The following is a 16,121-nucleotide window of genomic DNA, read 5'->3' as shown; positions in this document are numbered from 1 at the left end:
GCCCCAATTCTCTGGAATAGTCTTCCTCGTCCTATTTGGCTTCCTCTTACTTTCTTTTCATTTAAAAGATAACTCAAAACACGCTTTTTCAGACTTGCCTACCCATCTTCTTCTGTCGCTTATAACCGTCACTACTTCCCACCACTACATATCTCCCCTCCTATTGTGTGTTACTTCCCCCACCTCCTAGATTGTAAGCTCTTTGGAGCAGGGTCCTCTCCTCCTCCTGTGTCGCTGTCTGTATCTCTTTGTGTTATTTGCAAACCCTATTTAATGTACAGTGCTGGATATTATGTTGGATTTATATAAATCCTGTTTATTATTAATAAAAAAATAAAACTGAATGTTGAACTGGGCTTTTACATCTTGCATACTGACTCAAGAAACTTCATTCTCTACCCCCGCTAATAGTGTGCAAATTGCTAACTTGTAAGTTATGAGAGAAACACAAACTTTTATCACATATTTGCAAAGCAAACAGTTACTGTGTGACAAGAACATTGGAGAGGACATGACAGAGGTCATCACTGCCAACTTGTTTCTGAAGATTCTAATTCTAAGATGCCAACCCCTTTTGTTTCAATAGGCTAAGCCAGAGTACATAGGACTTCTGACTTTACTCATCTCTCCACATGTTATAGCTCAGTGGTCTTTGTTAAACTTAGAAAATTAGCATTAATAAATATGGTCAGCTTTGCATACACAACCTGTATTTCCAAACACAGATCCTTGCGTCACAACCCAAATCCATCCTTTTATTGCACAGCAACAGCATGAAACTGTAAGTGGAAGCTGACATTTCAATCTGTCAATATTTTAACACTTACAGACTAAACTTGAACATCACAGAGGGAAAGCAGCATTTGATGATAGGTAGGTGGGGAGCCCCCTCCATGATGGTAACATGTCACATGGGCACATACTCCTCTTACAGACTTCTTTTTCCTCCTCAATCTGAATAGTTCTTTGTTCCCTCCAGGTCTCAGATCAGCCACTTGGTTTTTAGAGGGGAGTACAGACCAGACTGTGACTATTTGGTCGTAGATTGTGCAGTCAAACATTCTGAGCTTAGAATCTTTTCTACTCTACTCATACAATGCAGTCTGATACAGCAGGGGCCGCCAACAAATCATTTTCCTTAGGTTGTCATGCTAATGAGGTGTAAAACTCAGCCACTACATTTTTAACAAATATATTATCACTCGGGGGGTCTCTGTGCGTCTCTAAGCAATGCATGGTGATCAAAACCACCCTAGGTAACATTACCTTGTGATGATTGAAATACCTGAAAGTCAATTAAAGAAAGGATACAGCCAGAGAGGAAAGGGTTAGATAGTACTGGGTGTCCTTCTGTTAGGCAGGCCCTCTTACTAGCTGTAGTTTCTAATGCAAAATGTGAGGAGCTCACAGAGTGCAGGGAAATCAAAGTCTAATTAAAAGCAACCTGGGCTCACCATTAAACTTTACCGAAACTGAAATACCCGCAGACCCGGCCCTGCACCCATACTCGTAGGGTTCACTGAGACTTTCCACAATGATGGCGGGAAATGATAAAACAGGCTGATGTGGACAGATCCCCAATAATGGAGGAATATTGTTTACTTTTATTACTGATATGAGAACAGAAGGTAACAAGGGCTGTGTGTGCAGGACATGATTAGTTCCCATGCACACAGTCCCCTCATAGGTCACACTTGTCCAGGTCTGCTCCTCCCCTCACACACATATATGGCATGGACTGTACACAAACAGCTGCATATGTGTACAGGAGGCCGCATCTTACCATCCTTCCTCCTCACAGAGGGAAGCACATGTCACTTCTGCCATGGTATGCCGCTCGCCTCACTACAAATACTTCTGACCGGTCACACAACAGATTCACCAACTCCGCTCATTAAACTCTTCATTAATAACTGGTTGTCCGGCTTCACTGACACCTCATCTGCTCGCGCACGACGCCAGCTTATGACACTAACTACAACAATAGGTGACAAACTCTAGAAGCCAATAGGAGCTCATCGGCTTCAAAACAACTAGCCAACCAGAGTAGTACTGTTGACGCTATAAAAGCGACGGCGAGGTGAGGAAGTCGGTATCGCCATGACATGTAAGGGAAAAGTAGCCAGGAATGTAGAAAGTCAGAGGAAGGATATATCACGATTTAGTAGCACATGTAACTGTTCAAAGGCGATATAGTGAAAGCGGAGTTGGAAATCAACCTAACTAGGTTTCATAGAGTGACATGGTATTTGTCTTTAAGGATGTATATTTAGAATGCATTCCTTCTGTCGTTTTTTGTTCTTTATTTAGAGGTTTCACTTTTGCTAATGTTTATAAAGTGTAAATGCTGTGTGAGCTTTCAATGCACTGTAACCCATCACATTTAAACTTAAGACAAAGAGCTAAATGATGCAATTAAAATACATAATTTAGAACTATTTTACTTGAGGAAAAGATTTTTATTATTGTCCAGTACCAACATTTACACAGCTCGGCCATGCAACAGTTCCAATTTTTCTTCCGGTCATTCTGTTTTCTCTTCCTATCTGCATGCTCTGCTTTACAGGGGCTCGAAAAGGCTGATAAAACCATTCATTTAAGCTCCTGTGCTTTGCTTTGAAATCCCTCCACAATTATTGTCCCACTTACATTTTTGACCTGGTAAAAAAAAAATACACCCCCCAGCTGCTCTCTCTGCTCCTCCAATGACTTACTAATGACTTCCTCACTCATAACCTCATAACCTCATCACATGCACGTCTCCAAGACTTCTCTAGAGCTGCCCCGACTCTCTGGAATGGTCTTCCTCGTACAATTTGGCTGGCTCCTGCCTTCTGCTCATTTAGAGCGCTCAAAAGCCATTTTATAAAACTTGCCTACCTGTCTTTTGAAACCATCACTACTTCCCACCACCACATATCTCCCCCTCCTATTGTGTGGTAATTCCCCCCACCTACTAGATTGTAAGCTCTTCGGGGCAGGGTCCTCTCCACCCCTCCTGTGTCACTGTCTGTATCTGTCTTTTGCAACCCCTATTTAATGTACAACGCTGCATAATATGTTGGTGCTATATAGATCCTTTTTAATAAAAATTTTGAATAAATAAAAAAACAACGAATCCCATTTTTTCATTCAACAACTCACACTTTCAACAAACACACACTTCAACAGTACTTCAACAGTAAACTACTTGAGAAGGGATTTTTGTGGGACATAATAAAAATATTACAAATTCATTTTATTAAAGTTAAAAAAAAAACATTTAGATAAAGAATATAAATTCACAAAGTCAGTGTAATAATGATGGTACATTTATTATTTACCCCAAATTGGGGGAAAATTTTAATTTACAAAAAAATCTTGCTCCCACTGAACGCATTTCGCAGGTAATGCAAATGCTTTTTCAAGAGTTCAGGGGTTAGGAATACTTTTAGCTTCCTCTGGCCACACAGAATAAGCACAAATATAAAAATACTCTTGTCTCACCAAGACTTTCTCAACCTTAACAAGGTGGGAATATCACCAAGGAACTCATGGGTGCAGCAGCCAAAAATTGCAATAAGATTGATGGTGGATAATCACACTTTTAGTACCTTTCATGATTGCTGGGTTCCAATAAGGAGACATGTTCCTAAAGCTGTAATTCCTGTAATTGGCAAAGAGTGCTGTGAGCTGTTATGTGGCACCCGTTCACCCGGCATCCCACGTTATTCTGCTGATTCAGATTGAACCGGCCCAGTCTGTATCAGCAGAATAAGGTGGGACGCAATATATATATTTTTTGTTCTTGGGTATAGCCACACTTTAAGCAATATAGTTTGGTCACCAATACGACACATGACCTGCTGTTTGGATGATTAGGGAGAAACACAACATATATGAGATCATCATTCAGTGTACTCTGCCTTTTCCTCCTGAAAAAAAAACTCCCAGAACACTGCAATACGATTGTATGTGGTTGGTTCGCAGTATTATTTTTTGCTGCTGTGGAGGAAAAAGTAAGCAGCTGGTAAAATCTGGAAATTTGCTGTCTCTTATAGTATTTATTTAGTGAGTTTACGCCTTTAAAAGCAAGTAAACAGCACATTACTTAAAGAGGAACTAAACTGAAAACTGGCAAAAAAAAAAATTACACTTACCTTCAATCCTGCTGGGCAATCTGATCCATTAAGGTGTGTCTTGCATCAGGTCCCAGAGCCAGGTGCAAGATCAGTCGACGTAGGATAAAAAAAATTTGCAGATCTCACTGCACATGCGTGAGATCAGCAAACTTTTCTGTTTGCACTGAGATGCTTGGGCATGAGAAGAAGGAGCACCCAAGAGCCTCCCTGGATGTCTGACGTAGGTATCCCGGGAGGCTTTGCGCTCCCATTCATTCTCGATCGCCTAGGTGGTCAAGAATTAGGGGGGCGGTGCTGAAAAAAAGGGCGTTGCACTTAAAAAAAACTGATTTTTTTACTTTACATAAAAGTGTTGTCTACCCTACTTGTAACTTTAACTCTTTCCCTGTTCATGCTTTATTTTCATTTTTGATGGTGTTGTCTTTCTAAGGATTCAGTGCATTTTTATTTTTTTTTTCCTAGCAGGTTACAAATTGCTACTTTCCTTTACATTACAATATGCTTTAGGCCATTGAAAGCTTTCACCATAATTCAAATGTTTGACTTTCTATGCTCAGCTCCCTATGTATTTTAGATGCATTTTTGTACCCTTGTGTCCCTGCGAGTTGTTTTATCACTGTATCCTAATGCTGTTTTTTGTAAAGTTTTGTAAATGTAAAGTTTTTTTGTCTTCTTTGTTTTCCTTTTTTTGTTTTTCATTGTAATTGTAATTACTATTCTTATAACAGCACTAAACCCACTATACCCACCAATTCTCATTCCATCACAAAGTTCCCCCATCTTTCTTCTTTCTTTTTTTTTTCCAAGAGATGATCTTCGGCCATCTTGATTGGCCATGCAGTAATAACGTAACTCTTATTTAGGTGTTCAGTCCATGCAGGCACAAGGGAAGCTGGAATTGCCGGGTTTCTCAGATAACCAATGCTGATCTGTGCATGTGCAGCTCAATAAAATGTGGTAAGAACAGTTATTGCAGAAGGGGCATCACCTGTCCCTTTCTCAAATAACCACCTGACTGAATCTCCAAAGCCAAAAGTTGAACTTTAGTTCACTTTAAATACATTTTATTATTGAATAAAATGCAAATTCACAATTCAGACCACAGTGACAACAATGGTTAAAATATAATTATTGTATTTTACACAATATTCATTTACAAAGAATTTATAAATGTTTTGAGTTCATCATTAAAATATAGCTGTAATTGAGAATGAGATACGTGGGTTGAAAATCTGAAAATTATACATATGCAAAACAAGCATACGTGCGAAATGTAACTGTCCACCAAAATTGGAATTACTATTTTTGAATGGAGTGTGGTACAGAAATGAGTAAATTATAATTTACGGAATTCTTTAAAAGCTGATCATGTTCAGACAACACTTGTATTAGATAATAAATATGAAAGACTAAGGAAATAATGATGTTGGCATTTCCTATCATAACAATACACAGCTGTCACTATATACTTAAATGAGATATACCTTTCTCTCAGCATCTCTGGTTAGCATTCAACACCAGCTCTATGGGGATCTCAGCATTTCTATCTCCTGTCACAATAAACAAACTACTCCTTCTTTATTTTATCCTAAAGGACTTATTACCAATCATGTTCAGCCTAACGTTAGCTAATTTTTTTATTTCCAGTGTATGTGCAATACTTTTTTTTAATTTGTACTTACTTTTATACTGCCACAAACTTTAAAGCTGAAGTTTTATCTGTGAGGAAACAGACCTGAAATCTGCCACATTTGATTCAGCAAAATTACACCTGCCACATCCCAAAATAACAAATAATAGAAAAAGGAGAGATGGGGGACTTTAAAGGCAGTATATATAATACTGGTATGTCATAAATATAAATATTAAAAACAAGCGATATTACAGAAAGACATGCAAGCCACATGTGGATGATTCATGCACATGTGGTTTGCATGTCTTGCTGTTTTATCAATTGTTTTTAATATTTATATTTATATACTTCAATGTTACTGGTATTGTTATATATATAAATACTTTGTCCCCAATATTGCCTTTTTTCTATGAAGTTTAACCTGGTTATATTTTGTCTTCCCTAGTTTAATTCCCTCCTCATCAACATTTAGGCTGCATTTGAATATGTAACACCCACATTTGATGATACTCAAGCCTGTATAATTGAAAGAACTAAAGTCCAAGGGACAGGAACACTAAGACTAGAAAGTAAAATGCTAGATGATGGCCTCTAGACCAAACATGAGGTGGCCCTTATTTGAATACTACATTTTTAATGCACAAAGTAAAATCAGACTAATCAGTTGTGAAAAACTGAATGTAAGGTTCAGCTTTAAATAAAATGGCTTCTTATACCCGTGTAGCCATGGGACTTCATATTGGAAATACCACTATAAATTGTCCACATAAACGTCACTTCTTTGTGGAAGTTGGTACATAAAAATTTTGCAAAGGGAAACTTGGTTGCTTGAATTAAGCAATCATATTGTCTCACACTAAAACTCAGATGGCTCTCTTTATATAAAACACATTTGTAGTTTTGACTTGATTTGATATCTCGTGTCATTAATTACAGTCCTTCTTGACATTTATAGTTTTATTATAATTTTACTTCTGCAATTGGAAAGATATCTGTGTTCACATGGTTGTTTTCTCATAGAAGTACTTTACATTCAGTTGAATGTAATGCTGAGTTAAAGTTGATGAAGGCCATAGCAGGATTACATTTAGTTTTTGGAAGCATTGTGTATCATACAGTATATAAATACACATATGATTACCAAGACATTATATTGCTTTTTCATATGTTCAGATCTTAATAAACTCCCCATGCACTGTTCATCAATAATTTCCAATAACACAAAGGAAACAGATCATACAGGTGATTTAAGTCTCCCAATATCAGTTACCACTCAATATTCAATATCAGGAACCACTCATATTTGAAAGGATGAAAAAAAAAACATTTAAATTTAATTTTCTATCTTTTTTTAATGAGGGGGCAAAGCTGTACAAACAACTGCAGGCAGCAGGCATTACAATTCTGGCATCCATCCCTCCTACCAGCACACTTTGAGCTTCGATCCTATAGTAGGAAATATTTTACTCCAACAATGTTTTCCATTCTATATTTAGGATTCTAGCAATTTCCCCAAATAAATGCTTTATTTAGCTGCTGCTTATTTTTTTTCTCTAAAATGAAAAGTTGGGTACCTCTTTGCATTCCAATGCAAGTCTTAGGTCTGGTTCTGACTTTTGGTAAACCAATTCCTGGAAGTGAAATGTTGTTTGTTGCACTACGATGGCAGTGTGGAGGAAGAACCACACTGCCATTGTAAACTTAAGGGGACATAATATTCAGTGGTTTGGTTTGATGCTCATGGATGCATTGCAGACTTTCCACTGTTAGTCTGAAGGTGTCCTTTTAAAAAAAATGATGCTGACATCCAAAAAACATTCTCTGGTATAAAATCAATCACTGCCATTAAAAACATATGGAGCTAAACTATTCTCGACCAAAGAATGTTGCTGAATGTCATCTTCCCTGCTTTATGAGTCGACTCCTTAGTGTAACCCTCAAATATAGCTTATTATAAGGGTTATTAATTATTATAGGAATACAGAGATGTTTGTAGAATATTGTTTTAATGACAAATCATTGAAAATGGTCAAAATGAGAATACAACCATTTGATGTGATTTGTGACACTTGATATTGGCTATGTGGCACAACCAAAGGACTTCACTAGTCTTACTGTTTGAAGTCAAGTCAATTTCATCCCTGATTTTGTTCAGTTCTGTTTGAATCTAACATAAACTCTGATCTTACCAAAAGTCAGCTTTATGTTACGTGCCATTGTGTTATGACTACAACATTTTCTGGGAAAGTGTTGCCTACTGTGTAGCTGACTAATATTACTGATTGTAATCATTTATTAATTTCAATATGTAGACTGCTGGTTTGATGAAACACTTCCTTCATATTCACTTCCACTGCTAACTCCTGGATTATACTCCAAACCCTGTATATCCTCCATGTCAGATACAGGAATATCAGGGAGTGTACTGAACACTGGTATGGGAACATCAGCTCCATGCAGCACAGGTCGTCTTGCTGATTCCAGATCAGGGTACTCCCCACTTGTTTTTCTTGTAACGATTGAAACCCTTTACATTCACAGCACAAAAATAACAATCATTATGATGATTTTTGGGCTCTCTCCAAACTATAGGTACACCAAATTTCAAACTTTTTAGTTTTCCATTTTTCCACTGAAGTAGACACTCTACACAAGTTTTGCATACCATATGGGGAGCCCAATACTTATCTAGCTCCCCCAGTTTAACCCTCTAGTGGTAATCTTGTGTGTGACTCGGTGGATTTACCATGCAAAAAGTGGTAATCCCGAGGTCACACTCGGGGTCACATAAAACATTAAAAAACACTTTTGACCTTGTTCCGTTGGCATCCTCCGGCGTACTGCTGGTCTGCAGGTTCTCAGGACAGGTCTTCTTCCTTCGATCTTCTCGCGGCATATGCAGAGACGATCTCCAGGGTTTCCCGGTGACACCGGTGCATGTGTCAGTGCGTGCGGGAGGAGCGGCGGAAAATTTAAATATTTGCATTGGATTCAATACAACATAGCTATATTGAGTCCAATACAAAGATTTTTATATAATATATATATAATTCTATTATATATATATTATACATGCTACTGTACAGTTAAATTACATGTTTCTGTATTTTTTATTTTTTTAACAGATTTTTGTTTTTTGTTTTTTATTATTAAATTTATTAATTATTGGACATATTTCGGTGAGTTATGCCTAAGAATTATAGGCCTAAAATGAAAAATAAATTCCCATGCAAAAAAATGTAGTGCTTTTTGCGTGGAAATACGGACAGAATTAGAACGCTAGGGAGGTTAAAACCCAGAATATGCAAGATATGCTTGTTTCACAAATTCGGTAACGTTTCTTCTGCATTTTTGCTGAGAATATTCACCACAAATGTAGCAAAATACATTAGGGTAATTGGAAGAACTTCGTCTTGAAGAATTGTTTGAATAAAAAGAAGGAAAATTAAAGTTACATGAAAATAATGCTAAATTTATTATATAAAATGCAAAACATCGGTGTAAATAAGATTAATAATAATATGCTGTGTTAACATTTGTTGTTGGTAAAATCGTCTATTGCGATTCCTGTATCACAAGAACTAGAGCCAATTCAATAAAACTGATGTCATTTCTGGATTCAGCAGACCTGAAATACACTAAATATATTAAAAAATCCTTGGCAAGTGAAAACATTTTTTTTTGTTCAGCTGTGTTATAACAATTATATGAAGTATAACTACTATATGAAAACATTACTATAGGTTAAAAACGGCATGAAAATGTTAGTAATTGAGTTTACATCTACTTGAATAGGAGTTGTTTTTTTTTTGTTTTTTGTTTTTTACAAAGAGGAATGCCCCTGCTTCACAAACAAGAAGTAACATTGGGAAAATGAGTTGCTAGAAATAAATAAAATGAATGAAATGCACAGAAATAAAGGAGTATAACAAAATATACTGCAAATTAGGTGTAAGGTTATTCGTGATGAGAAAGAAATACTGTAACTAAGAAAAAGAAAAGGATTGAACCACTGAGCACATGGCAGAAATAATGTATAATTTATTTGAGCAGTTTGATTTATATGAGGAGTACCATTGGAGCTTTATTATTGTGTGGTAGGCTGGATTTTACTTGTCAAGTAAAAATGATAAAGACAAGTGCACCTCTGTGACTGAACCTAGTGCTAATTGTAAAGTATCTTTCACTGCTCTCAGATTTTGCAACTGGGTTTCATTTCTAAAATAAGCTAGATACCATACTAAAGTTTACTTCAGCAGTGTACATGGCAAGCTGACACACACTACAATGAATGTGTAGCTAACTGGGTAGCTAAAATGAATGTATAATTTTTTGACATTCTTTATTTTTTATGGACAGGGATTAAAAATTGATATTAGTTTCCTTTTTAGTTAGGTAATTGTGAAACATTGCATATGAATATTTTGAATTGTAAGTTCAACTAGCAGGTGGAGTTCTTGGCTAATTTTCATGTTTCCCAATTTCACATTTGTCCCTTTTGTTGAAAAAAACTGTTGCTCATAGAGCTCAAAGGTCAAGATGGTATATACAAGCACATGTGATTGAGTCAGATAAACAACTCAACTTCTTCTTTATCTTTTTTTCTATAGAGCACCATCTTAGATTTAATTGCAAACGTGCCAGAAATGGCCCCACTAGTACTATGCTCTTTCTTTTGAAAACTCATAAGGCTCTGGTCATCCTGTGGGTGCCTTGTAGCCTAAAACAGGTAGCACAGTGGGAAAGACTAAAGACATTTGCAGTCCACCCATCAGTGGCAGAGTCTATACACAGATGTGATTTTGTGAAGGTCATTGTGGTTTTGTATGGAAAGCACATCCTGAGGGTTTCTGTCCAGCCATGTGTGTGCCTGAATGGAGAGGAAGTTGGATCATCTAGGACAGTGATTTTCAACCACTGTGCCGCGGCACACTAGTGTGCCATGAGAGATCTTTAGGTGTACCGTGGGAAATTATCTAATTACCATTGTCGAGTGTCTGTGCTGTAGTGACTGGCAGAGTAATGTAATGTGTTATGACTACAACATTTTCTGGGAAAGTGTTGCCTACTGTGTAGCTGACTAATATTACTGATTGTAATCATTTATTAATTTCAATATGTAGAACAGAATATCACTAAATGACTTCTTCTCGTAAACTGCTACGCTCCATGGAGTGGTTTCACAAAGTCTCCAAGGTAGAACAACCAAAAATGTCAAAGGTGCAAAGAACAGACTACCTGGGATCGGTGGCAGTTGCAAAAGCCTCAATTTATGACTTAGATACAAAAATATCTGCTCTAGCGTAACCTTTTATGAAACTTATCATAAACAATTTCCATGTTTTTTAATTCAAGAAACTATCGTTTTCCCCTTTATTACTCTTAGTTGTTTTTTCAACTCTACTAATCGCCTTCAGCTTCTTTACAACCTGCAGCATCAGCTTCAAGTCATAGCTTAGGGTAGGCTAACTGATTGGGACAATGGTACAGTACATTATGTTACATAATGTACATAATGTCTTTGCAATGGCAACACAACATGGCCAGTTGGTTTACAGTAGAGGCCCATGTGACATGGGGCAAAGCAGGACTAGGGACAGGGACAGAATGTTGTAAACTCATACCAGCTTTCAGTGCAGGATTATCAGGGATGATTTTATTCAAAGTTGGACATTTAGAAAGATTGAACATTACACTGGTCAACAAACATTTTCTTGCCAAACAGAATAAAGTCATTTGAGGTTATGTTTGATGCACAGATTCCAAATATGGTACTGGTTTTGCTAGATTCGCTCTAGTCTTTGAAATAATGACCTCAATAATAGCCTTATAGAAAACTAATGAAACATGAATATTAGGCAAAATTTAACTAGATACACCTACGTATACAAAATTACATTTTTTAAATACTTAATGTCAATATATTCTATATTCAGTATATTTACAGAACTAATCACAAAGAAGTAATTGAAAAAAGGAGTTTGTATGATTTCCTTTTATGCTGATGATCAGGACAATCACATTGAAGGCTCCAGCAGTAGTCTGCCATCATGTGTCTATTCCATCTGCCCTGATACCTTTCCTCCATCACCTTTATATCTTGATGGAACCTCTCCCCTTTGTTCCTCACTGAAATCGCCAAGGTTTTCTGGAAATTTTTGCAAATGGCTATGAGATAGTGTACCTTTATGCTTATAGTAGCACTCAAATTTTTAAAGTTACAAAGCAAGTTTTGTACCATTTCTTCATAATTTTGTGCTTTATAGTTACCCAAGAAGATCTTGGCAACCATGACATAGCTGTGCCAGGCAGAAGCTTCAGTATCAGTCATGTAACTTGTGAAATTTGAATCATTTATCAGTTTCCAAATCTGGGGTGCATCAAAGATTTCTGCTTTTAATTTTTCAGGTACTCAATCCAGGGAAGAATCTACAAATGTATTTGCAATCACTGTCCTTTTTCAGAGCTCTAATAAATTGCTTTATTAATTCCAACTTTATGTGTAGTGGAGAGAGAATGATTTTTTCAATGTCAACCATTGGCTCGTTAATGATGTTCGCTGCACCTTTTTTCACGATTTCCCTTGGAGGCCATGTCACTTTTTTCCAGTGATCCTGCTTTGCGCTATCACAAGTAGATGAAACATGGGTACTTTGTGTATCCACTTTGCTGTCCAAGTAGGAATTTAACCATTTTTAAATAAACACATGTGGACCATTGGTGTTCATGATAGCAAAGCTTTTGTAAGACCATTTTGATATTTTCATATTCTTCTTTAAGTTTTGTTGAGTGACCAATTGGACCAGTATGCAGTAAAACAGATTTCAAACTTTGAGTGGAACTGTCTAAGTAAAACCACTAGTCTTCTGCTCGGTATTCTGGTACTCCCATATGGGCTAGTAGTCCAGGGATGTTACAACAGTACACAAAGTCTCCATCTTCACTGAAATATGGTAGGAGTGTCACCTCACTTGTCCTATAAACAAAGGTATTTTCTTTTAGCCTGGATGGTAAAAGTTCAGATGCTTGTTTTGACAGACTTAGGTCACATATTAAATCATTGAGCTCTTCTTCGGAGAACTGCTGGTTTCCTTCATATTCACTTCCACTGCTAACTCCTGGATTATACTCCAAACCCTGTATATCCTCCATGTTGTATACATGAATATCAGGGAATGTACTGAACACTGGTATGGGAACATCAGCACCATGCAGCACAGGTCGTCTTGCTGATTCCAGATCAGGGTACTCCCACTTGTTTTTCTTGTAACGATTGAAACCTTTTACATTCACAGCACAAAAATAACAATCATTATGATGATTTTTGGGCTCTTTCCATACTATAGGTACACCAAATTTCAAACTTTTTAGTTTTCCATTTTTCCACTGAGGTAGACACTCTACACAAGTTTTGCATACCATATAGGGAGCCCAATACTTATCTAGCTCCCCCAGTTTAACCCTCTAGTGGTAATCTTGTGTGTGACTCGGTGGATTTACCATGCATAAAGCGGTAATCCCGAGGTCACACTCGGGGTCACATAAAACATTAAAAAACACTTTTTACCTTGTTCCGTTGGCATCCTCCGGCGTACTGCTGGTCTGCAGGTCCTCAGGACAGGTCTTCTTCCTTCGATCATCTCGCGGCATATGCAGAGACGATCTCCAGGGTTTCCCGGTGACACCGGTGCATGTGTCAGTCAGCGGGAGGAGCGGCGGAAAATTTAAATATTTGTATTAGATTCAATACAAAATAGCTATATTGAGTCCAATACAAAGAAATCTTTATATAATATATATATAATTCTATTATATATATATATTATACATGCTACTGTACAGTTAAATTACATGTTTCTGTATTTTTTATTTTTTTAACAGATTTTTTTTTTTTTTTTATTTATTATTTTGCTTGTCATCTAATGTTATATTATTGTTATATTAATGTAAAAAAAAACAGTTTAGATCATCTTGCTATGTGATCTGTTATCATAGCTGGTTTTAAAATCAGTTGCTATTTACTAAATAGATTATACAGTACCAGATCGAAGAACTGATTTTGTTCACTATATATAAAGCTATTACTTTGCTTAGATGCTGGGGGAGAACAATAGGAGAAATCAATACTTCATTTATCAGTGCTTGTCCTCTCTTCACAAAAGACCAAATAAACACCATCAACATGCTGGTAACATCTATTGTCGGGGGGACAGGAATAACACTTATATCATTGAAGCTGAAACCACTTTGATTTATTTAGTAAAAAAAAAATAGGGTAAAGGCCTTCATAAACTTCTTCATAAATCTTAAATGTGTAACATTATTGTCAACAGACCTTCTTCTCAAGTTCAAAAGCTCCTCATCAGGTTTTAAAGGAAAGTACAGAGGAAGGAAGTACAGAACACTAGTACAGACATACCACTGCCTGCCGTGGCAAACTTTTAAAGCCCTCGGCTCCCCTGTGCTTTTAAATTTCTTTTAAACTATGTACACACTTGCAAAAATTGTCTTTGGACATGATCATTAGTGAGTGTTTCCAGCTAGAGTAGGAAGGAACAAGCACTGTTTGTTCAATCGAAAGGGAAGGGGGAGTGCAAATATTAGACACCCCGCTCCATCTTCTGGCCAAAGTAAACAATGGCTGTAGATGGCTGACTATCATTCCGTGATCTAGCAGGACAGATCACCCAGCAACATTGCGGTACAGCTGTAAAGTCACTAGATTTTTAGGGAACAAAAATCTATACCAACCTTAGTTTTAAATTATCTGTGCATTCTGGATAATTTTTAAAGCTACTTTTGGTACAAATAACACATATGAATTACACATGTTCCTTTGTGGTTGTATTTTTATGCCATGCTTTTTCATTTTGTTTACCAGCAGTATCTTATTACTGCTTTCTATTACAGCTGATCCACCAAGGATTCCAAATTGTAATTGATGGCACTGATTAAAAAAAGAATACAATATTATTGAAAATCTCACCGCTTGCATCCGGTAATTAGCAGAATTATTGAAACAGATAAATGCCTTGGCCCAATGATCTAGCTGAAATATTTCCATGTGTTTTACCCTTGGCTGAACAGAAAAGAGTTACATTATGCCAATTGAAAAAATGGATCTGACTACTAAGTCTGGTTAGATTGATAGAAGTGTTGGTGCACCTACAAATTTATCTCATTCATCCACTTATCGATTTCAGTCAAAATACTTAGCATGACCCACAGCTAGAATGTTGCCCATCTCCTGGAGTTTAATATTGGTAAAGAGATGACAACATCTGTTTTCTCTTTGAATTTATGTCAACATAATTAATAAGTGCAATGAGCATGTATCTTCATTTTGTGCAAATATTAAACAGATGTTCTGACAGCACAAAATGTACAGTCTTTCTTCTACGTGGTGTCAAAACAATCTGTTGAGCCTTTTGTTCCCTTGGCAGTAACTCACCAATTCTAATTATGCACTGGGCATAAAATGTGCTCAAAAAATGAAGTGGATGGGAAACATTGGTATTTCTGCAAGCAAGTTTTCTATTAGGACACAGTGATTATTAATATTTTTCATATCTATGCTGGCCAGACCTCCCTGAATTATGTTCATCATGCCATGTTTAACAAGCATATTTTTATATTAAAACTGAAATGACTATAAGATTTAAATGAGTACAGAATTCAAATGTATGGCAACTCTGCTCTAAGTTTTTTCTTAAAGAGACTCTACCATGTTGGCAATTCAAGTCAAGTGACAGTATGCTAAACACTCACCCCCTGACCAATTTATGTACACCTCCCCAGTTCTCCCTGGAAAAGGTTCAAACCCTGTGTAAGCTTCATGTGAGATGATATTGAACCTTGGATAGTGTCAATGACATTTTTCCCGCCATAACGTGACAGTGTTTAGGTTTGGTGATTGGCTGGATAGGCCTAAGCACTTTATCGTGGGATTAGGCTGCATGCTTCCACATATCTAAAAGCAGCAGATGCCTTTAGATGTATCAAATCTAGTTATCAAATGTCAAAGGAGCACTGCAAATATTCTTGTAAGTAGGATAGGCCTGAGCTACCAATAGAGTCTTTAACTGAATGGGCACTGTATAGAGACTTTTATGCATCAATGAATAGCCAAAACTCTAGGTCAAATACCTAAACCCACTACCATGCTGTAAAAGGGCCTTGATTTGTCAAAGCTCTGGCATGCCAATAGTATCCTGCAATGCAGTACAGCCCTGCTGTGGCTAATGAAGAGATGTAGTCAAAATATTATCAGATTACATGCTGGGATGGCATGCATGCCAGAGCTCAGATTTCTTTGGTTTGTAACTATGTTCCACACAGTCCCTTGCCTCATTTAGAGACTTTCGCTA

At 36.9% G+C, this 16,121-nt stretch overlaps 1 protein-coding gene across 1 annotated transcript in view; it reads right to left on the bottom strand.

The window, feature by feature from the left end:
* Nucleotides 1-1,964, bottom strand: part of TDRD3 (tudor domain containing 3) — a 153,708-nt gene extending 151,744 nt beyond the window's left edge. Inside the window, exon 1 of the mRNA XM_072410485.1 lies at nucleotides 1,784-1,964. Within this exon, the coding sequence (XP_072266586.1) occupies nucleotides 1,784-1,827 (44 nt within the window). The 5' untranslated portion in view covers nucleotides 1,828-1,964. The remainder of the gene's footprint in view (nucleotides 1-1,783) is intronic.
* Nucleotides 1,965-16,121: the final 14,157 nt, after the last annotated feature.

This window comes from Pyxicephalus adspersus, chromosome 1 (assembly GCF_032062135.1).
Source record: "Pyxicephalus adspersus chromosome 1, UCB_Pads_2.0, whole genome shotgun sequence".
NCBI classification, from domain to species: Eukaryota; Metazoa; Chordata; class Amphibia; order Anura; family Pyxicephalidae; genus Pyxicephalus; species Pyxicephalus adspersus.
This window is presented reverse-complemented; position numbering and strand designations above follow the sequence as displayed.